Source organism: Fusarium oxysporum, chromosome 1 (genome assembly GCF_000149955.1).
Source record: "Fusarium oxysporum f. sp. lycopersici 4287 chromosome 1, whole genome shotgun sequence".
NCBI lineage: Eukaryota > Fungi > Ascomycota > Sordariomycetes > Hypocreales > Nectriaceae > Fusarium > Fusarium oxysporum.
In genome coordinates, this window is record NC_030986.1 from 6,153,113 (window position 1) to 6,172,254 (window position 19,142).

At 51.7% G+C, this 19,142-nt stretch overlaps 8 protein-coding genes across 8 annotated transcripts; all 8 read right to left on the reverse strand.

The window, feature by feature from the left end:
* Nucleotides 1-589: 589 nt before the first annotated feature.
* FOXG_15032 (uncharacterized protein) lies at nt 590-3,635 on the reverse strand (the record flags this gene model as incomplete). Its single annotated transcript, XM_018395107.1, has 3 exons — nt 590-2,296; nt 2,328-2,651; nt 2,781-3,635. 3 exons carry the CDS (start codon nt 3,633-3,635, stop codon nt 590-592), a joined length of 2,886 nt encoding a protein of 961 aa, XP_018255566.1.
* A 3,172-nt stretch (nt 3,636-6,807) lies between these two features.
* FOXG_15033 (uncharacterized protein) lies at nt 6,808-7,347 on the reverse strand (the record flags this gene model as incomplete). The annotated part of the gene is made up of 1 exon (XM_018395108.1): nt 6,808-7,347. The coding sequence occupies one exon, from the start codon at nt 7,345-7,347 to the stop codon at nt 6,910-6,912; it is 438 nt and encodes a 145-aa protein (XP_018255567.1). The 3' UTR covers nt 6,808-6,909.
* A 1,941-nt stretch (nt 7,348-9,288) lies between these two features.
* FOXG_21961 (uncharacterized protein) lies at nt 9,289-9,411 on the reverse strand (the record flags this gene model as incomplete). Its single annotated transcript, XM_018402341.1, has 1 exon — nt 9,289-9,411. The coding sequence occupies one exon, from the start codon at nt 9,409-9,411 to the stop codon at nt 9,289-9,291; it is 123 nt and encodes a 40-aa protein (XP_018255568.1).
* A 620-nt stretch (nt 9,412-10,031) lies between these two features.
* Nucleotides 10,032-10,724, reverse strand: FOXG_15034 (uncharacterized protein; the record flags this gene model as incomplete). The annotated part of the gene is made up of 1 exon (XM_018395109.1): nt 10,032-10,724. The coding sequence occupies one exon, from the start codon at nt 10,722-10,724 to the stop codon at nt 10,032-10,034; it is 693 nt and encodes a 230-aa protein (XP_018255569.1).
* Nucleotides 10,725-11,681: 957 nt separating this feature from the next.
* On the reverse strand, nt 11,682-13,739 carry FOXG_15035 (uncharacterized protein; the record flags this gene model as incomplete). Its single annotated transcript, XM_018395110.1, has 1 exon — nt 11,682-13,739. The coding sequence occupies one exon, from the start codon at nt 13,737-13,739 to the stop codon at nt 11,682-11,684; it is 2,058 nt and encodes a 685-aa protein (XP_018255570.1).
* A 2,303-nt stretch (nt 13,740-16,042) lies between these two features.
* Nucleotides 16,043-16,440, reverse strand: FOXG_21962 (uncharacterized protein; the record flags this gene model as incomplete). The annotated part of the gene is made up of 2 exons (XM_018402342.1): nt 16,043-16,235; nt 16,283-16,440. 2 exons carry the CDS (start codon nt 16,438-16,440, stop codon nt 16,043-16,045), a joined length of 351 nt encoding a protein of 116 aa, XP_018255571.1.
* Nucleotides 16,441-17,103: 663 nt separating this feature from the next.
* FOXG_21963 (uncharacterized protein) lies at nt 17,104-17,196 on the reverse strand (the record flags this gene model as incomplete). Its single annotated transcript, XM_018402343.1, has 1 exon — nt 17,104-17,196. The coding sequence occupies one exon, from the start codon at nt 17,194-17,196 to the stop codon at nt 17,104-17,106; it is 93 nt and encodes a 30-aa protein (XP_018255572.1).
* Nucleotides 17,197-18,527: 1,331 nt separating this feature from the next.
* Nucleotides 18,528-18,818, reverse strand: FOXG_15036 (uncharacterized protein; the record flags this gene model as incomplete). The annotated part of the gene is made up of 1 exon (XM_018395111.1): nt 18,528-18,818. The coding sequence occupies one exon, from the start codon at nt 18,816-18,818 to the stop codon at nt 18,528-18,530; it is 291 nt and encodes a 96-aa protein (XP_018255573.1).
* Between the last annotated feature and the right edge of the window lie 324 nt (nt 18,819-19,142).

Genomic DNA, 19,142 nt, shown 5'->3' on the forward strand with positions numbered 1-19,142 from the left:
CTCTTCATCGTGTAGTGGTGACGGACTACAACAGAGATTATAAGGTGAGTGCGTTGGTAGAAGCGGGAGCAGATGTAGCCATAAAGGATTTCATGGGGCGTCTGCCCGTCGATCTTGAAAGAGACACAAATGAACACATATTCATATTTCTGTTAAAGACTTGGCAGAAATAGGTTGTAGCAGAGCAATAGAATCAGAATAGGAAATAGAGTTGATGGTCCTCGTAAATCCCAAGAGGAGGAAATTAGAGAGAAGGAATACATGAGCTGGCCCAGCCGTCTTGGCACTGGTTTGCCAGTATCTATATGCTGGTAGAGGGAGCGCGCTTAAATAGGTTCTCGAGCACTTGTTCAGTGCTAGCACGCACGTCTTAGCATGAATAGCGAATCGAGTCTGGTATCAAGGTGTTGTTGCTCAAGACAAGATAGAGCGAACAAGTCAAAAGACGGCCACTTCGGGAAAGAAAAAATACGTCCAGGGGAGAAACATAGTATACAGGTGAAGCCGCAAAAATAGATCATGGATAGCTACCAAAGCCAATCTTCTCTGTGCTGGACTTTCCCATCGTGCTTCTGGGGCGGGTGCTGATTCAGCTAAAGGCCTTTACGCTCAGGCCCTTGATCCTGCTACCATCTAGGGCGCGGCAGGGTGCGTCGATCATCATCTTCTCAATCGAATCAACCTTGATCTTGCAGAAGAGCTTTGAGAAAAGGTACTGGTCACCAGCATCGTTGAGAAGAGGTAAGGTGCGGTAGCCTTGCTTGAGGTTGCTAAGCTTAGCAGTGTAGGTGGCCACTGCCGGTCTGTCATTGTAGTTCTCGCCATCGTTGGAGAGTTTGACAGACCATCGGACAAATACCAGGTCGGGTTGTTTCTTCGTGACTTTGAACTTGAAGTGACCATCAAACATTGGGTTGAAGCCGTTATCTCGTACGATATTCGTCCGAAACTTTTGCGGTGGGTCAAGATCTCGAGGCAAGGCTGACTCATAACTCTTCTCCCGTTTATCACTGGCGTGGAAGACCTCGACCTCGACGTACGGGTTCATCGCCTTGTTGGCGGGGAGGCTGGCCGGTCGCATAAGCCGTTGTGCCGAGATGACAGCGATGGTGAATGAAACAACACTGCGCTCCTTCTTGCCCCCAGGAAGTTCGGGGTTGTATGGGAGCACTTGGATGTCCAGTAGCTCCGCAGGTTTAAGCACGTAGCCCGAGAAGTCCTGCCCACCGTCAAACATGGCGCGGTTGATCTGCATACCCAAGTCGAAGGTCTGCCAGTTGAGCGCAACCATCTGGATTCCGCGGCGCCAGTACAGGAGGGGATCAAAGTTGTTGGAGGTGATTCTGGTGCGATCAGGGTAAACTCGCATCATGTAGCGCAGGTTGTGGAGGTCGACTGCTATCTTCTGTTCCTTGGCGCGAAAGTGCTTGGCAAAGCTCGACTCCATGAAGGAGAAGATGTGGTTGTATTGCTTCGCCTCGGCAGTGTCAAAGCCAGCATAATTGACACCGGAACAGTAGACGCCAAGATCACCAAGCTCTTTAACAATCTTGGTAGACGTCTTTCGTGAGTTTCGCTCCCCGCCGCTGTCATTGTCGCTGGCGCTTCTACTCGCCCTAGCTTGCACCCCACCTTCAGTAATTGTGTTGACACGAGTCTTTCTCACCGGTCGACGACAAGAAGGGCTAGGGCTACGCATGAGGCTCTGAGGAAGCGACTGCGAAGGCATCAACATGGCGGCATCAGTCTCGGAACGAGTCAGTGGTGAGTTGAGGCTGTTGCCTCGTCGGCGGCAGCGGAAATTGCTGGCAGGAGGCTCCTGCTTGATCTGCGGCTTCTTGACCTTGATGAGGATGCGTTCCATGAGCTCAGAGGGTGAAGGCAGTTTGTCATAGCAGTCTTCCAACGTCTCAGTGACCAGTCGAGAGCCGAAGGCCTCCTTTATAATGTTGACCATGATGGCTTGCTGATTAGGGTTGCAATGAACCTCGAGGGAGATCCAGAGAGGGAACCTCGACTTAACAAAGGCGTACTTACTGATCGTCGCTATGACCTCACGGAAACTAATCGAGGTCGTAAGGGTGCGACCGTGGTTGACCTCGGGCTGCCCAGAGTTGCCATCCCAGCAGTCAATCTCGACACAGCGGCAGCCTCGAATAAGAACCGAGATGTAGCCCTCGACGCTGGACTGACCGGCTACCTGTCGACCAAGGAGGTAGGTGTTGTGGGAGCTAGAGATGATATATTCGTTCATGGGGGCGGTCAAGAGTGTAGTTTTGAGGCTCCGGTATAATCGCTGAGTTTGTCTCAGATGTCAGGTACCTCACAAAGGCGGCTTCGGACATGACCAGCATGTCATAAGCCGCATCGGAGGTCTCGACTGCATCAGGTCGGCATCGGCGGCTGAGGTAGGCAAATTGCTTCTCCCACATAGAAAGGTTAGAATCAACGTCCTCCCCTTGGATATCGCGGAGGAAAGCTAGAAACTCTGGAAAGGTCATGCCAATCTCAGGTTTAGCGGCAATGCTGCGATTGATTCGCTGAACATCGTGCCTCTGCTTCATCAGGCGGATGAAACCCCTGAACTCGGTAAAGTTGAGCTTCTCACGTCGTCGGACATCGGATAGGCGGAAGTTGGTCTGCAGGGTCCACTGGGAGGTGTAAATATGAAGGCAGTCTGGCAAACATGCTTGACAATCCGGCTATGTCCAATTCCTCCTGCTCAGGATCACGGGGCTGGATTACCGAACGTCCCATGGTCATCTCAGTTCTGCCAATACTGGGCCTATGGCTCTATCGTCGAAGGCCATGAGAGAGGTCATTGATCCCTGCCGGTAAGTCAATGTAGCCTCGAGGAACCCAGTCCAGCGTTTCAAGACTTCCTCATTATCGGTGACAATGTGCAGAAGCTTGGTCCTTGAGTTGCATTGGACGGTATAGATAATGGTGAACCAGGTAACCGCACACGATTCGGACATTCCAAAGTCAAGGCAGTATTGTTGAGTATCAGGACCAGTTCGGATCTCTTTGATCTCATCGACGTGTAAGGACTTATGTGGGCGAGCAGGGTCCCACGAGAGCTTGTTGGATTCGGTCTCATATATAAGATTCACCCGTCTCGCGCGACTTCTCCTGGACACCTTGAGAACTTCACAACCATTCCGAAGCTCGGCCGGCAACACGGGTCCTGCCTTGGCATTGCCACTTCCATTAATTGAACCGGCAGCGTCATTGCTGCTTGATGAGTGAGTGGCTCCGTCGAGGCCAAAGAGAGATATGTTGCCATCCGGAACCGGGTCAGCCTCCTCGTCAGTGTCAGTCACGGCGTTATACTCTGGCGGCCGTGGCGGGGCAGTGGCGTTGCTGTTACTCCGACAGCGCAAGATGCTGGGACCGATACTACCGTTCCGGTTAGCAGGGGCTGCCGAAGATTGTTGTCTGCTGCTGGCAAACCGATGGGCGCGATTCGAGAAGCGACGAATCAAGTTGCTACTCTTAGGCGAGGCCTCGGGCATTGCGCTGGGGTTGCAGCTAGACAAGCTTCGATCTAGTAAGTCGTTGCTCGTCTTGCGAGATAGGATAGACTCCGGCAGCTGAAAGTTGTAGGGGTACGGGTCCTCATTCCTACCGTGCATGGGTTTAGACGACGGTTGGACTGAGGAACTCGTAGTCAGAACGACGGTATCGGGTGATATTATGGGCGATCCTTCTTGTGAGTGGGAGGCTGCTTTGGAGGCGCTGATAGCCGATACCGGGACCCTCGAGGGCTGAATGGGTGAGCGGGTCGTTAAAACCCGGCCAGGGTAAGAGCTTGGCAACTGGGCCGATAGAGAGATCATGTCTACACATAGTTAAAGTGTGAGGGGGAGCAGGATGTGATATGGCTAGGGGTCTGGGTTGGAAGGAGTCATGGCTGTGTGCTTGTGGTGGTGACCGCACTATGTGAGTAAAACCAGGGCGCATCTGAAGGTTGCGTCGATATATACAGGAGATTAGTAAGTGGGATGAGCCATGGTGGAACGCGCCGGAGAGAAAGAGGGGGGGGGGGCCGCAATTGCAGAAGATACAGTTGCAGAGGCTGATCTCTTCGTGGAGTAGCCGTAGCCGACCTTCTGGGGCCGACACTAAACGGAACGCCGCGGGAGTAGGGCTGGAGTCCGAGAAAGGGCGTGAGCGTAGGCATGGTGGATGAACGGACGAAGGTATCACCATACATGCAAGGACGGCTGCAGCACGAGATCGCCGTGAAGTGGGCCGCAGATCCCGGCTGGTCAAACCGCCACCATAAATTCCCTGTCCTACTCGTCCATAACCAAATAAAACCCACCTTCCTGATCACTAGGGCCATCAACCCCGCATACTGAATACGACGCCGTCGTCGCAGATAGAAGGTATCAATTCGCCCAGAAGTGCTGGATACCCTTGCGACCGCACGTGGCAAACGTCAACCCGGATCGGGAATCGCACAACGGCTCGAGTGAATACAGACATGCATGGGCCATGGGCCTAGGATACCCCTCCATAGGATTTTGAAATTACGTTGCACTTTATTGCAGACAATGAATGGTCACCGCCAACCAACTCCTCTGCGTACGAACCTACAAGGGCCAGGGCTGCAAATAAATCTACTGAATGCAGGGTCTGTCGGGATCTACCCGCTGTATCAAAGTACAAAAGTTAGGGGGCCCCCATACCTAGATACAGAGACAATTGGGCCTATATTCATCCATGTTACATCTGACACGGTCCATTCCACGAGGCTGGTCGGCTAGTGGATTATTCATCTATCAATTCCCTTCGAAGCGGTCGTGGAGTGGATGGATTGATTTGCAACCCTGACAAGGGCGTAGACCAGTCACCGTACCACCTCCGTACTGCCTCCGTCCAAAAAGACGTCGCTCAGCGGCACTCCGAGATGCTTGCACATCGGATATGTATTGTCGCGACCTCTTCCTCATATACAAGTGACCAACATGTCCTCAAAGGATTAGAATAACAGGTCGTCCACTTAGCACTATGCAGCAGTTGCTGCATTCTTGGCTTCCCCGCCTGCTTCTTAGATATCCTGCGCAATAACCCTCTTCGCCCCCTTTAAGATATAATTGACGTTCTCCTACTCTTCCCTTCCTGGCTATCAAGCTTTTAGAGTGATTAATGGCCCCAACAGCTGTATTTTGGTATACCAATAATGTAAGGACAGACAGCAAGGGTCCTCTATGAGGCCTGAAAGGGAGACCCTGACTTTAAACTCCTATACTTGGGAAAAGTATAGTCACAATAGCCAGCATTAATGTTCGGGGAACGAAATATTTCTAAATTTTACCAATTTTAACATCGTTTAACTGCGACACTGAATTAAATGGCCCCCGCTAATTAGGCTATCCTCAATATCGTCCTCAGCTGCAGTCCGGAACATAAATCCGTCAAATGGTTGTTTCCAATGCATCCAAAGAATTTAGGCGAGGGTAGACGCCGTAAATTGTCCAAGTAAACTCGCAGTTAACTCGATATCTTGTTCTTCTCGGATGTAGCTAAACGGCTAAACGTGATCCAGATGGCGTCAAGCCCCTTACCCATAATATTTTCCATGATGATGTACTCGGGGTGGCGTATCTATCATTATCAATCATTATAAGAAGAGCATTGAAATGACATGACTGCTGGGTAAGCAAGACCATGATGATACTGATCATTGAGGGGGAAGGAATGAAATGATAATGATTAAAATGTTTCGATGAATGGAGTATCCCGGCGGACCTTAGATACCCTATACTACGCAGCATGAACTGCTTCTTCCACCACTGGTTCCTTTAGTAATCCGTCATAATCGTCCAGCAAGCCTATCTTTAACTAGGATCTCACTATTTTGCGTTATTGCAATCGGTTTCCGCCTGCAGACGACGGCGTTTCGCCGACACATGTGTGAACACCTCGCATTCGCATTCGAGGCACAGAGAGAATGTCTGTGACAATCAGCTTAAGGCGTGGGTATTCATACCTCTTATTGAACTAGTATAAGAACGAGCCACAGACTTTCTCCAGGGGATTGGCGAGGCGTAGGCAGGGTAATATCTGGCTCTTCAATCTAAACGAGCCTAAATCGGCTATTTAGATATCGCAGTAACAGTGGAGTGACGAAATTGAGGCTTGCCAGAAACAAGTAGATAGCCGTAGTCACCGGAATCCTAGGTACTTATACCTAGCAGGGATGCACCCGCCTGTTCATTTCATTTTCGTCCATTTAATGCAATGATCGTTATGTCAGGCAGGGCATCAATAAATTGATTGCAGTGATTATTATCGATTATTTGTCAATAAGCCAATCAGTATTAATGAATGATGCGCTAGCCTGGATGTACTTCATTCTTCGTCCCTCAGCATTCGCTTCAAGGCTAGAGTGCGAACACCTCTGGTACGGAAGCTGTGCCTGTTTCCCGGACAAAGCGCACATTCTCGCTGTCTATGAGGCTGATGTTTAGCCCGTACTTAATAATGTAATAGTTGCTAAAACGAACGATGCGCTGACCCCTATGCTCTTGAAGAACCTCTCCATTGAAAGAGGCATACTCAGACCTACCTCACCCTATAATCAACGTCACGACGGAATGTGTAAAGAAGAGCTGTAGTATGAAAATGAGGAATGGGATGTAATTAGAAATTAATAAACGCTTCTATAATATAGAGTAATTACTCCTTACTGCTGCTGTATCTCCTCCTACACGATTCCGTTGCCAATGTGGTTGCTTAGAACACAATCTTCGGCAGTTTTCTTGGAATAAATATGATCCTGCCCGTAGGTTAGACTGGGAAGGCGTATGGGGAGATGGTCGTACTCCTCATGCGAAAAGCGCAAGCTAGAGACGAGAGCTGAACGACGCGCGACTCTCATCCTCTCGTCCCCCAGGGCGCCTAGAGCCGGCCCTCACTACGGTCACTGAAGGCTCCGGACACGATTTTCTCGGAGGATCCTTTTGGAAGGTGCCCGGCCTGGTCTTTCTTATCATCCCGGTAATTCTTGAGGGCGGAGTGGATAGTCTGAAAGAGCTGAGACGTCTGACGAGTCTGCTCGTCTATCCGTTGTCGATGTTGGGAATTCAGTTTCTGGAGCATCTCGATTTTGTTTTCTTTCTCGACCATGGAGCGCCGCAGTGCATCATTCTCCCTGCGCAGCTTAAGAATCTCTTGTTTGAGGGACGTAAGGATGCCACCTCCTGGCTTGGCCTGCTGACTGATATGGCCGAGTGGGTGCCTCTGAGAGGGCGGTTGGAATGGGGCGACTACTGCCTGGGGAGACACCTGGTCCTGAAGGGACAGAGGAGGTAAGGATGGTAGCTGCTTCTCGTACATAGCCAGGAAGAATGTGGTATAGGTAACTAAGTTCGTTTGGGTTTGGAAGGCCACACTTTATATGTGTATAAGATGAAAACTTTGAATAAGTTATAACAAGAAAAGCGGTCGGAGGATTTAGAAATCAGACTGGCGACGAGGAGACTGGCGGAGTTTTCTTTAGACCGTGTGCCCTGCCTTTCTAGACTGGAGCAGCGTGAGGAGGGTTCCTATGGGGCTTGTACTCCCGGGCGAAACAAATTTCCATTGCATGGGCCGGGTGCGCTGCCAAATCACGCCAGGATGTCCTCAGGATGCCCTCCCCCGGTAGCCCTGCGGATCTGCGCATCAGTTCGAGGACCAGGGGTGGGGGGAAGATGACTAACGGTTGGCAAGATGTTCACTGGCCCGTGCTCGGCATTAGTTTTGCTTGTTATTTATCAACTTGGATGATGAAAAAAGTAGAATATTTGTGATGGCTTTCTGATATATAGAAAGATGAATGAAGTTTGAGAATGGCAATTGTGCTTGGAACACCGACGGAGCTTCCCTCCCCATGCTTACGCGGGAGCATTCTTAGACTGTGAGGACCGGGGTATCATAAGCCACTGGACCAATTCATAAAGGATTCAGTTCATCTCGCGGCAGACTGAAGACGCGATCCTGCGTCTCGTCATATGCGTATCACTGGTTGTGGCTGTCCAGCTTGTCACACTGTAGCACCTGGCGGAGAATAGTAGAATTATACGGGCCTCCCGTCCATGTTTTGGCGATCCGATAGCTTCTTAGGGGATTGACATAAACGCAGGTGAAGTGGAAGAAGGCGGGCTTGCCTGGGGCATTTGTCTCTCGCAGGTGTGGCTGTTTAATGAAACGTGCACGGACAGGCTGCCGGTTTCACTGATTGGCCATTCTTACGAGTTGCTGATTTCGTCTCTTGGTTCAACGGTGCGCACGGCCTCAACGACCTCCTAGCCCTCCTCGGCAGCAAGCGCGCCCCGCTCCGCCTTGTCGATTCGACCCTTGTCAGCACGACAAATGTCTCCACGTCTCTATTTCTCCGCGACTCCCACCAAGCGAGGCCGCTGACTCAGTCTAGCCTGCTCAATACTTGCCACATACCCCCAAGCAATGATGATCGAGCTTACCTCTTCGCCCAGGAAACGTGATAGAATGAATGATAATTGCGCGAGGGCGACAACGCCTTATACGAAGACGTAACCAAGTTGCCCCTAGGACGCCGATATCTACATTGTCAAGCGCCGAAACCATCGGCACTATGGCTACTACTCCACTGACGACCCTTCTTTTCTAACTCCTGCTGCTGAGCTGCCCCTTTTAACTTTGCTTTTGGCTGATGGTTAATAGCCCTCAGATAAAACACTAGCTGAACGCTAGTACAGGCTAGCCGCATCGGGCCTCTCTAGTTTTCACTTACATGCGGCCCGGTAAGACTCGTTATCTGCGAATGATTCTGTCGCAGGTACTGATAGGCCGTGAAGATGAAATAAGCGCTTAATTTTCTATCTAAAGGAGTGACGAGAGTCGGTCTTTTATACCTGTATAACCCTAACTCTGCCGATCTCATAGGCAGCAGGCTGTTGCCTGATGGAAGTTGTGATGTAGCGTTCACGCTGACCGTGAAGCTATTCACGATGGTTATGATCCTTGCTCCTGACAGATTCCTCCTTGTGACGCCAGCCGCTTGCCTGCTGCTCCTCGTCCAGTCTTCAGCTCTCACCGCCCTCATCCAGCTGCCTTTTTTGCTTGCCACTGTGTTATCAGCTGCTTCAGCAGCAGTAGTAATATTAACATTACATGGCCTTCGACTGCAGGTATACCGGCCTATCCAATGTTCTGAATACAGGGGGGAACTGTGCGCGTGGCCCTGGATGAAAAACCTGTACTCCAACGCCTTCCCGCTGCTCGCGATACCTTCATACACCCAGCTTAGCCTCTCCGCTAGGCGCCGATGGCCGTGGGTAGACCGTGTGAGCCGCCATTTAGCTCTCTTTCCTCCTCCTCAATTTCGCATTTATCAACTAGGCGCACCGCCAGCCGGTACATATGCTGCATGATCGACATGATCATGACGCTTGGGGTGTCAACTTTACCGTAATGACCCCATCACACTTTGTTCTGGTCAACCAATCATGCTTTGGGACTGACAGAGGCCCTTGGGCAGGGACCAGTGTGATTTTACCACTTGTGGGCCGACGACGTGGCGCTAAACTTTTGTGCTAATCTAAATCCGCCCGCCGAATACACACTGCGTAAAAAGAATTTAATCATAGCGTGAGGTTCTAGGTTTACAACCTGCGCGCGATCAGTCTCGTATGTCCTCCTATCCTTCACCACGACCGTGTAAAACGATAGACATGGTGCAAAATCAAGCCACTGGTGGTATCATAAAGGAAGCGGGTAGAGAGAACTATCAGTAGGTGACGACTGGATTGACCACATGTCTGATGCAAGCTCTTGCTTCCTGTCACTCATCCAAGAGCGGACGTAGCGAATGAGGAGCCCGTGGTCCTCAATACATCCAGGACCCATTGGGGCGCGCTACCTCATTTTTATTTTTTGTGGGGCCCACACGACATCTGTCATGCACCTGGTCTCATTGGTCCGGAATCGTTGCTCTGTCCCTCTGACGATGGTTGGGCAACACCTCCGTTGCAAAATCAACCCATTGTAGTATCAGAACCTCACTGTCTCTTGGTCTTGGTCGAAGCGGAAGGCGTTCCGGGTCGGTTCGAGCTGCTGCCGGCTTGCGATATTGGCGGTTGCCAGTTATAAAAGGTTATCGACGAACTTGGTGGAGACTCTTGATGGGACGATTGGACCTGCTGTATTTGTGGATGTGATGCCATCGCCGGGGCTGCTACTTGGGTAGGCTGCGATATGTCGCTTTGGCGTTGCGGATGAGCATGTTGGGGAGACAGAAGCTGGAGGTGATAAGCTTGCGAGACAGACGTGACCTGCTGCGACCCAGCCATCTGTGGGCGCACGCCTCCGCTACCCATGCGGACGAAGATCAGTGGAATCATGGAGGGCGGGATACCGCCTTGCAGAGATGTGCACAGCATGTCCATCTCGACCTTCCTCTGCTCAAGGCGCAGACTCTCCTGCCTCGTCCTCTCCTCTTCTCGTCTTCTCTTGTCCTCCTCGACCTTGGCTTGCAGCCAATTCCTCATGTATTCCTCAGCTGCTTGCCATTGCTGGGGCGGGCTAGAGAGCTGTGGCCAGGAATCTCTCTGCTGATGACTCTGGGTTAATGAAGGTGGCGGCAGACGTGGAGGAGGCGCATGATGGACAGGCGGAGAAATGGCGGTTGGAGGCTGCTGGGGAGGAAGGGTCATGGTCGCCGGAGGAGGCAGGCCACATTGAGGAGCTGGCATGGCTGGGTTGGCGGGCTGTGGCCCAGATGGATGACCGGCAACGACTTGTTGGCAAACTCTTCGATCAGGAAACTCCCTCAAAACCCGAATTTTGGGATCTAGCTGACCTTAAACTATCCGATATGGAGTATTTTGAAAAGAAGCGACAGTCTAGGGGAGTGAATCGGTTCAGAGCGCGGGGCTAGGGGGTGCAGCTCCTATATCGGGCGCTCCCGGTATCATTAGTTCGGATGGAAATGAGATAGTGGTATTGACGACTCTCTGCTAGTGGTGTCACGGGGATGTAGTAACACACTTATTGCTCTCCGTAAACAGCCAAACAAACGAAAAGGGTTATCAAGTCATATTACAATCCCACATCCGATGACTTTTATACTATTTAATTGAGGCTCTGGCCTTGCGGCCCCTGCTTCGACTTCTCTGTCTTCTGCTATAACTCCCCCTGCCTCTTCTCCTTCATTCCCCCTCCCCGCCCTTCTCTCTTTTAGGCTGCTCCACTTGTACTCGAGGAAGTTACATCTAACAGAAGACGGTAGTATTATAAGATCACAACGATCAATCGGAATTAACCAGTTCCGGGCTCGCGTCTAGTAAAAAGACAAAGGCAAAGGTAAAAATGAGATGGATATGAGAAGGGTTAGGTCGAGAGTGTGTGAGGTAGTGCTGTGCTTGTATGTGCTATTATTGGGGGGGGGGGGGGGGGGGGGCTTTATTTGGTGGCTCGTCAAAAGTCCGTGCAAAAATTCGAGGCTGCGGCTAATTCACTCTCGTGACCGGTCACCGAGATTCAGTCAGCTCATATCCGACGACATTGAGGCAATTGCAAGCTGAGGTTGGCTGCTCACACCTGTAAGGGGGTTCTACGGGCCCGGGACGCTTGGAGACAGTGGCGCTCCGAAGTTGGAGTTTGGGTTGCAGTCGACTTTGGGCGCACGGTCAGGACTCCAGGGCTTCGGGCTAAGGGTATGGTCCCCAGGCTTCATTGACGCTCTTCGGGATGCCACTGGAGTAACCCGATGATGACGTCCTCGAGGGGGTGCGTTCAAGCTTGCCGGCTACTCCACCCTTGAATGGAATCTTGCTGCACTCGGCCAGAACACGGCTGCCGGAATTGACCCGATTTATCTCGGGGTAGAAGTCAAAGATCAGCGATGGTAGAGCTGACGAGTCCTGCGTTGCCCTCGCGAAACGATGGTGCATGGCCTCAGAGTAGCGGGAGCTCTGTTCGGACCCAGCGGTTGTCCTCTTGGATCCACCGAAGCCGAGGATCTGCAATGCGCTGCCGCCGGACCAGTAATGGTTCCAGCCAGAGCTCCTCCGCATGCCGTCCTGGGCTTCCATGGGCCATGCATGGGGTCGGTGCTCTGCGACGGTTACGTCGAAACCAACGCCCCTGGTGTCGTAGCCCTGCAGTGCAGGGTACGGCATCTCCTGCAGAATCGGCTTGCTAATGGTGGCCTTGATCTGCTTGTGCAAAGAGCTGCCGGAGCTTCGAGTCGTCTCGTTGGTAGGCTTCCAGGTTAGACTGGTCTTTTTCTTCCCAGTGCGATCTATCAAAATAGCCATGGATGAGTAGGATTCCTGAGACAGCGTGGCGTTGTGACCACGGGTTTGACCGCGCGAGAGTAGCTGGCGTGAGCCGTTGCCAAAGTGCCTGGTGCTGCTAGCCTCCATACCGTTTCTCCTGGCCTTGCGTCGCCGCGCCAAGAGCAACAACAGCAGACCAAGCAAGGCCAAGAATCCGAGGATCGATCCAAGTATGATACCCAGGATGACATTGGAGCTGATACCGAAATCGTCGTCACTGTTGCCAGCGGCCGCACCTGCCGTGGCCGAGACGCTGGCCTCGGATATTGTCAGAGAAGCGGTTGAGCTGCCTGTCGACAAGGCAGTCGAGGTCGCAGAGGTCGATGAGATCTCCGAGTTTGAGGTTGACGACCTCGTCTGGGGATAAATTGACTTGGTCGACTTGGCCGAGCTAGCTGTTTCGGTAGTTGAGAAAGTCGAAGAGGTCAACGTGCTGTCGGACAGAACCTTTTGGTTCTCGGCATCGAATACCTGGGTGGCATCGACCCACGAGTTCTTGGTAGCATCGAATATGGCAAGAGGGTCTTCGGAGTTCCCACCAGAGAAGACAACTTTGCCGTCTGCGCCTTGGGCAATGGCAAAATTCTGCCGCGTAGCGGTTGGTGCAAGCGTCGAGTTGTACTCTGGCCAATCGTCCAGGGACAACTCGCGCTTTTCATTTGCGATGGCGGCCGAGTTGGAAAGGGGCGCGCCAGAAGCGTCCTGGAGAACGAACCGGCGGACCTGGTTGGGGGATTGTGAGAGATCAAAAGTGTAGAGGCTCTTGGAGCCATCATCCCCTGGCATCACAATCGCCTGAACGGAACTCGAGTCCTTCGGTAGGGGTTCTGCCAAGGTGGCTCCCGATTCCCTCCAGCCTGTAGTCGGGTTGAACAAGGCAATGGCGATATTTCTAGTGTTGCCGCCGACCCAGCAAGCATCGACATCAGACCAGTTGAGAAGAATAGGCTTGACGCCGGGGCTAGAACCAGGGCCATAGGAGTTAACACTATAGGGCTCGGATGCCTGGATGGTGAAAGTTTCGCCCGAGGAGGCTGCGACTCCGCCTCGGCTACCAGCGTAGATAAGGATGGCATCACTGGCCTTGATGTACGTCGAGCCATGCCACAGGCGATCCTTCGTGATCAACTCGGAGGGGGTGATGGTAGTCCACTTGCCCGTCGAGTAGGTGTACTTTTGCAGCCCAGTGTAGCCATCCGAGCCGCTGGTTCCACCGACGACAAAGAGGCCAGCTTGTGCGGTATCATCGGGGGTCGCCCCAACACAGACGGCCCCCGAAACCTTCTCTCCCATCTCTAGCTTCTTCCATTTTGCACCTTCCTCTAAAGGCAGGGACAAGAAGGCCTCAGGCGTGAAGGAGTAAAGGGTGTTCTCGTAGATGACGGAGCACGAGTCGTCCAGCGACGTTGGCGGCTTGGGCAAACTCATCGCAGCAGAAGTTCCCAGAGAAATCAAGAAAGATCTCAAAAACTACATCAGTAGACTGACGAGGGCATGGCGATGATGGCTAGCAGTCAGGTGGAGTTCGCGTTGCGGATGATGTTGCGTCGTACGATCACGGTCCAGTAGTGCTGATGTCGTCAGGATCGAGGATCAAAAATGGCAAGGGGGTACCATGGCGTGTTGAATGAAGGAGAAGCGAGATCGAAGAGGACGCGTTCTGGGCAGATGCAAACAAGGGGTAGGCAACACAGCGGCAAGCAAACAATCCAGCTAGGTGAGTATGGTGAGAACTAGACGGCTGACCGACAGGCAGCTGGCAGACAACTGGCGTTAAAGGAGGGACGTTCGCAGGAGGCGTTGAACTACTTGTGTATAACTGTACCAATGTAGGCTTCCTTGCACGTGAACACACGTCCTCCTCCTTTCGAATCTTTGGTTTCATCGGGGAGGGAAGCCATCCATGTAAGTTGGCACCACCTCAACCACAGATCAACTTGAATCGACCGAATGACAGGACCTCCACCTGGTTGCTCTTGGCGAAGGAGGATCTGCGAGGAGCCAATTACTGAATCATTCCTCGGAATGTCTGCCATTGTTGACCCGCTGAGCCCAACCCAACCCCAAAAAGGGTAAAAAAATAAAAACAAAGGAGGCGGCGGTCTCACCATCTGGAGCAGTGGGGCCGTGGGGGGATCGGCATCAAGGGCACAGGGGATGGACGCTTGAGTCCTCGGCACTTCCAAGTTCCAGACAAGAGTTGGCCCAAGCGCTCAGGTGACAGGGCGCTAGCGGAGCCGTTTCTTGGCTCATTTAGCCAACGCCACCAACCTGGATAATGAGACTGTGTGTGTCCAGACATCAGCCACTGCAGGTCGTTGCAAAATTAATTCCGACTGGTTCATGGTTTGGGAGATGAGTGTCATCGTTCGTATTGCGTCGAATGAACCCAGTGTGGAAGGTCATTCCTCTCCCAAACCCATGCCCCATGGTCCATCAGAACACGAACTAGTTGTATGTTCACCTCGCTAGGCCGCTCTCTCTCTAATGCGAAACTATGGAATTGTCCGGTCGGTTTCAGCTACAGAGAGCCCTGGTCAAGCCAATTAAGAGGCGTAGTCCAAGATGACGGAACGCGCACACGGCGATAACAAAGACCATCTGGACGCCTATGTCATAGGCTAATAGGCAACATGGAGCATGGGTTGCGGTTCTTTATCCAGAACAACGTGCTAAGCTGGCAGAACCCTTATCCCAAAGGGCCCCGCATCCGCCCGAGCTGCGACACATCAGCTCATGTTCCATTGAAGCTTGAATTCTCGGCCTCTCCAATTCTCCATCGTGGTGACAATGGGTGGTTTCAGGTGCTGCAGCTATCCCGCCGACATGTGTCTCTGCGGGATGCGATATCAAAGGATTAGCCGCCTGGTGAATCGAGAGTCACACTGGCTTGGATTCATCATAAAAGGGGAAACTGCCTAGAGGAAGCTATGCCAAATCAAGGCGGGGAGTGACGTAGCCTATTTGAACAGAGAGGGGGACGAGACTCCCCTGCTAAACCTTTGATGGCTATCCTCGCGGGGTAATTCTTTCCAGAAGGTTCCCTTGCTGGGGCCTTGAGAGTGGTCTGACTTTGCTACTTAGTGTCTAGATCGAGTCCTGTTTTATCCTCTTAATCCCGCAAACCAACGGTAGAACCCCACTAAACTAATGGTAAACTCACTTGGGGACCCAACCATCCTTGTCAATGACCGCTCTGTCTGTTGCTTCCAGTGGACCGATGTCGCCACCCTACCATCATCAAAGCCCCCTCAGGCACCGGTCCTGCAGATACCCACGGCCAGTAGGCTTGGCTCCGAGGTGCCGCGCCCTTGACGGAACAGACAGAACATACCGGGCGTTCCTTGTCATCAAACTCGTCATCTCAGCAACACTCACAAAGTTGTTGGTCGCCCTCAAGGTCTAGCGAGTCCGCGGTGACGCATTGGCAGCTCACCATAGGCTCCATTGTCAGTCCTGTTCCTTGCCTGGGGTGGACCTCGAGAATGAGAAACCGAGTGGACTAATGTCTTATTTCTCTGAACCCGTGGCACTTTCAAGCACAGAAACACGATACAACACACATGCTATCAGACCCACCCATCTGTCCTCCCCCACAAATCATATGAATACTTGCTTAGATCCTCCACGCCCGTGAACCCGTCTGCCTTATCCTCGCTTGGGTCTGTGTCATTATCGCCAATACTTCGTAGTAGCATACTCTGTTTAACTCGCATGCCCTCAGTCCCGCATTACCTGGTCCCGCTATTTGCAAGAATGTGGTCGAGGGAGTCCTTGATACACCCTCCCTGTTCTTCGAGGCTCTTTCTCATGGCCTCTATTCTTTGTTTGATGCCAATGTATTTCTCGAGTAACTTGATTTGGTTGTCATAGATCCATTTGAGCATGGTCTCAATCTTGATGAGGCGGGTGATTGTATCCTGTCTTTGCCTTGTCAATATATGGCCACGGACAAGGAATTCTAAACTCACTCGTCGCCTGGCTGACCCCGCAACGGCTGTCCTTGTCCTTGGTTGGAGTCTAAGGTCGTGGGTAAGGTGCTACCGATCCCTCTATCATTTGTTGTACTGTCGAAGTTAAGCAACCCGAGCCATGAGTCCGCAAGCACACTGTTGAATTGCCTCGCCATGATGTAGTAGGACGCTGGGAGAAGACGCCTTTGATCTGCGGGAGAACAAGGAGATTGTGATTACTGAGCGGGTTCAAGGAGCTTTTTTAATACCTGGGTGTAACGAAAGGGTGGGAGTATCTTCCTGAAACCTGGTTTGTATTACCCATGGTATGGTCGTATATACGTATGAAAGTGATAATCCCTAGCGTCTGCGCAATGCTGATACTGTGTCTCTACTAAATAGACTGGTTTTGGTGCTCTTTCACTGAGGGAAGACTATCATATTCCTTCCACTGTATTGTAAACTTTATGTGCAGTTGATCTTGTACCCTTTTGTGCTTCTGTTCTTTGGCTTTTGCCTTGACCTTACTCGAGTTTGGCAATTCCATCTCTGACCAAAACGAGAGTTCTGCCTCTGTAGCGATGACGAAGTCACCAAGCATACTGAAGCCGAGTTGAATATCCAAAATAGCGCCATAGAAATGTAAGATTCTGTCATAACAACTGTTCATAACAACTGTTTTCGGCAATCCGACAGCGAGCCCTCTTCCATCCTGACGGCAGTCTTATAATTCCATTTATTCCCAGATGCGTATGGCGCAATGCCGGCATACCCCATTTCTTCGACATCTTCATCTCTTCCTCATCAACTTGATTGGCGGCATGTAGGTGCGACTCACCCTACCGCAGATCTTCCTTGATAAAAAGCCACTTGCGTTGGATGAAGCCTTGCACATCCTCGGCTAAAATGAACATCTTTGCGGCTACCGACATCTTTGAGCCCAAGACCTTCACACATTCTCATCGTCTATAAACCCTTTGAGAATTTAGACTGCGGCGAAGCGAGAGCCTGCTCATGGCCGACATGTGGGAGCCTTCGTCAATTGAGCGCAGTACTGCCGCTGTCCTTACCTGGTTGCAATAGGATATCCTTCTCCATGACCCTGATCGTGTGTATATAGTCACCCAGAGTGGGTTTAATCGTATCCAACCGCGTAATCTCCGACGCAATTAATTCCCGCTTTGGCTTATCTGTTGTCAATTAAAGAATTAGTTGCCTAACCGCCGCTAGGGTTAGTTGCCATCGACTTGGGTCCCTAGAATCCATGGCTCCTCGTAATCCTATGCATTTTCAATAGAGCGAGCACGCCTGATCCGTGCTCATCGATCCAGTACGGCAAGGCCTGAGCCGTCTCGAGAGAAAAGGAGGAGCCCTTCCAGTTCTCTATTTGCAACTATCGGCCCGGCGGTAGCAAAGACCTCATCAACGTGTATCCTTGGTATAAAATACTAATATACTGGGAGTAACAATTCAAACAAAACCATCTCTACCTTAGAGCTGGTACTTAGGCGCATGCCCTTGTAGATATAACAGCGATTTTATTTATTCGATAAGGGCTTTTCATATTAACTGAGTAAATAAATTTTGATTACAATAGGCGCTGCTAGCCAGAATGTTAGGTATGCAGACCAGCCCAGCCACGCATCAAACTTCATCTCCGAAATGCATGAAAGCGGCTTTGGCTTCGATGCTCAGCTTAGCGGCAATCTAAGCTACAACTCAGCCGCACTGCCAATTGCTTAAACCTCCCACTCGCCCTAGTAGTATCTACAGATTCCCTCCCTTACCATACAAGTTTATCTCAATCTGTTAAACCGCAAGCTAGACTCCCTCCAAACCTGTCTCCCACATCTAGAAGAACAGTATCGCCTGCCATGGCTGAGGCGGTCGGACTGGCCGTGCTTTTTCCTGTCTCCTCATCTCGTCGTTTTGTCCGAATCATATCTTGATACTGGTTCGCCTAGCCCGATCGCGGCACTCCCGGCCAGCGGGACTTCTGCCTCGTGAGGCCCCCCTCAGCGTCAACGACAGCCTGGTGCCACTTGCCATGGGCCGCCGCAGAGCCGCAACCTTGACACAGTCCGGTCTATGCTGCAAGAAGTGTATTAAAGACATAATGTAGATATGGGACGATGACGTTGAAAGGTATGAGTTGTCTGTGAGGGAGCAGAATAATGCAATCTAGTCACATAGTATCCACATCCCAGCCACCAGCAGACCGGACCTCTTTGCCATCCAGCTCCAATACACCAGGGCTACTGATTTATATATATCCCACTATCTTAGCGCAGCGCTCGCAGTAGTAGAGATTGTAGGCAATGCGAACCATGCCCATGGCGCCGATGTCGTCGGTGGAGGTGGCCTCGACGGAGCAGGCGCATCGCATGCAGCGAAGCACCTCGACGGAGGCTACGGGGAGTTGGATGGAGTCCATGCCGAGTCCGTAGGCAACGGCAGAGGCGGACTCAGCTGCGATGTCTGAATTGGAGCAGGCGGAATTTGAAGAAGAAGAATAGCAGTAGTGCTGATTAAATGGTCGGCTGGAGGGGAGCATGGCGAATATAGCTATCTTCTACATTAGGGAATGGGGGATGCGTTGGCTGACTCGGATATGAGTGACTAGGGTTGCTCTGTTTGGTGTTAAAGCCGGGTCACCTGGGGGTCATCAGATTGATCGTCCCCCTGCCCCAAGCTGGTGGCACCGACTGGACGGGGTGAGCTGTGGGGTTTTCCAGGGACCTGATTGACAACCATGACAAAGGGTCTTGTTTGATCTTCGTCTCGTCTACTGTCTCGGTTGCCAGCTCGATCCATCCTTGATTTTACTACCGGTACCTCCTGCTACCGTTTAAACTAATGCACCCTAACGCCTAGTGAT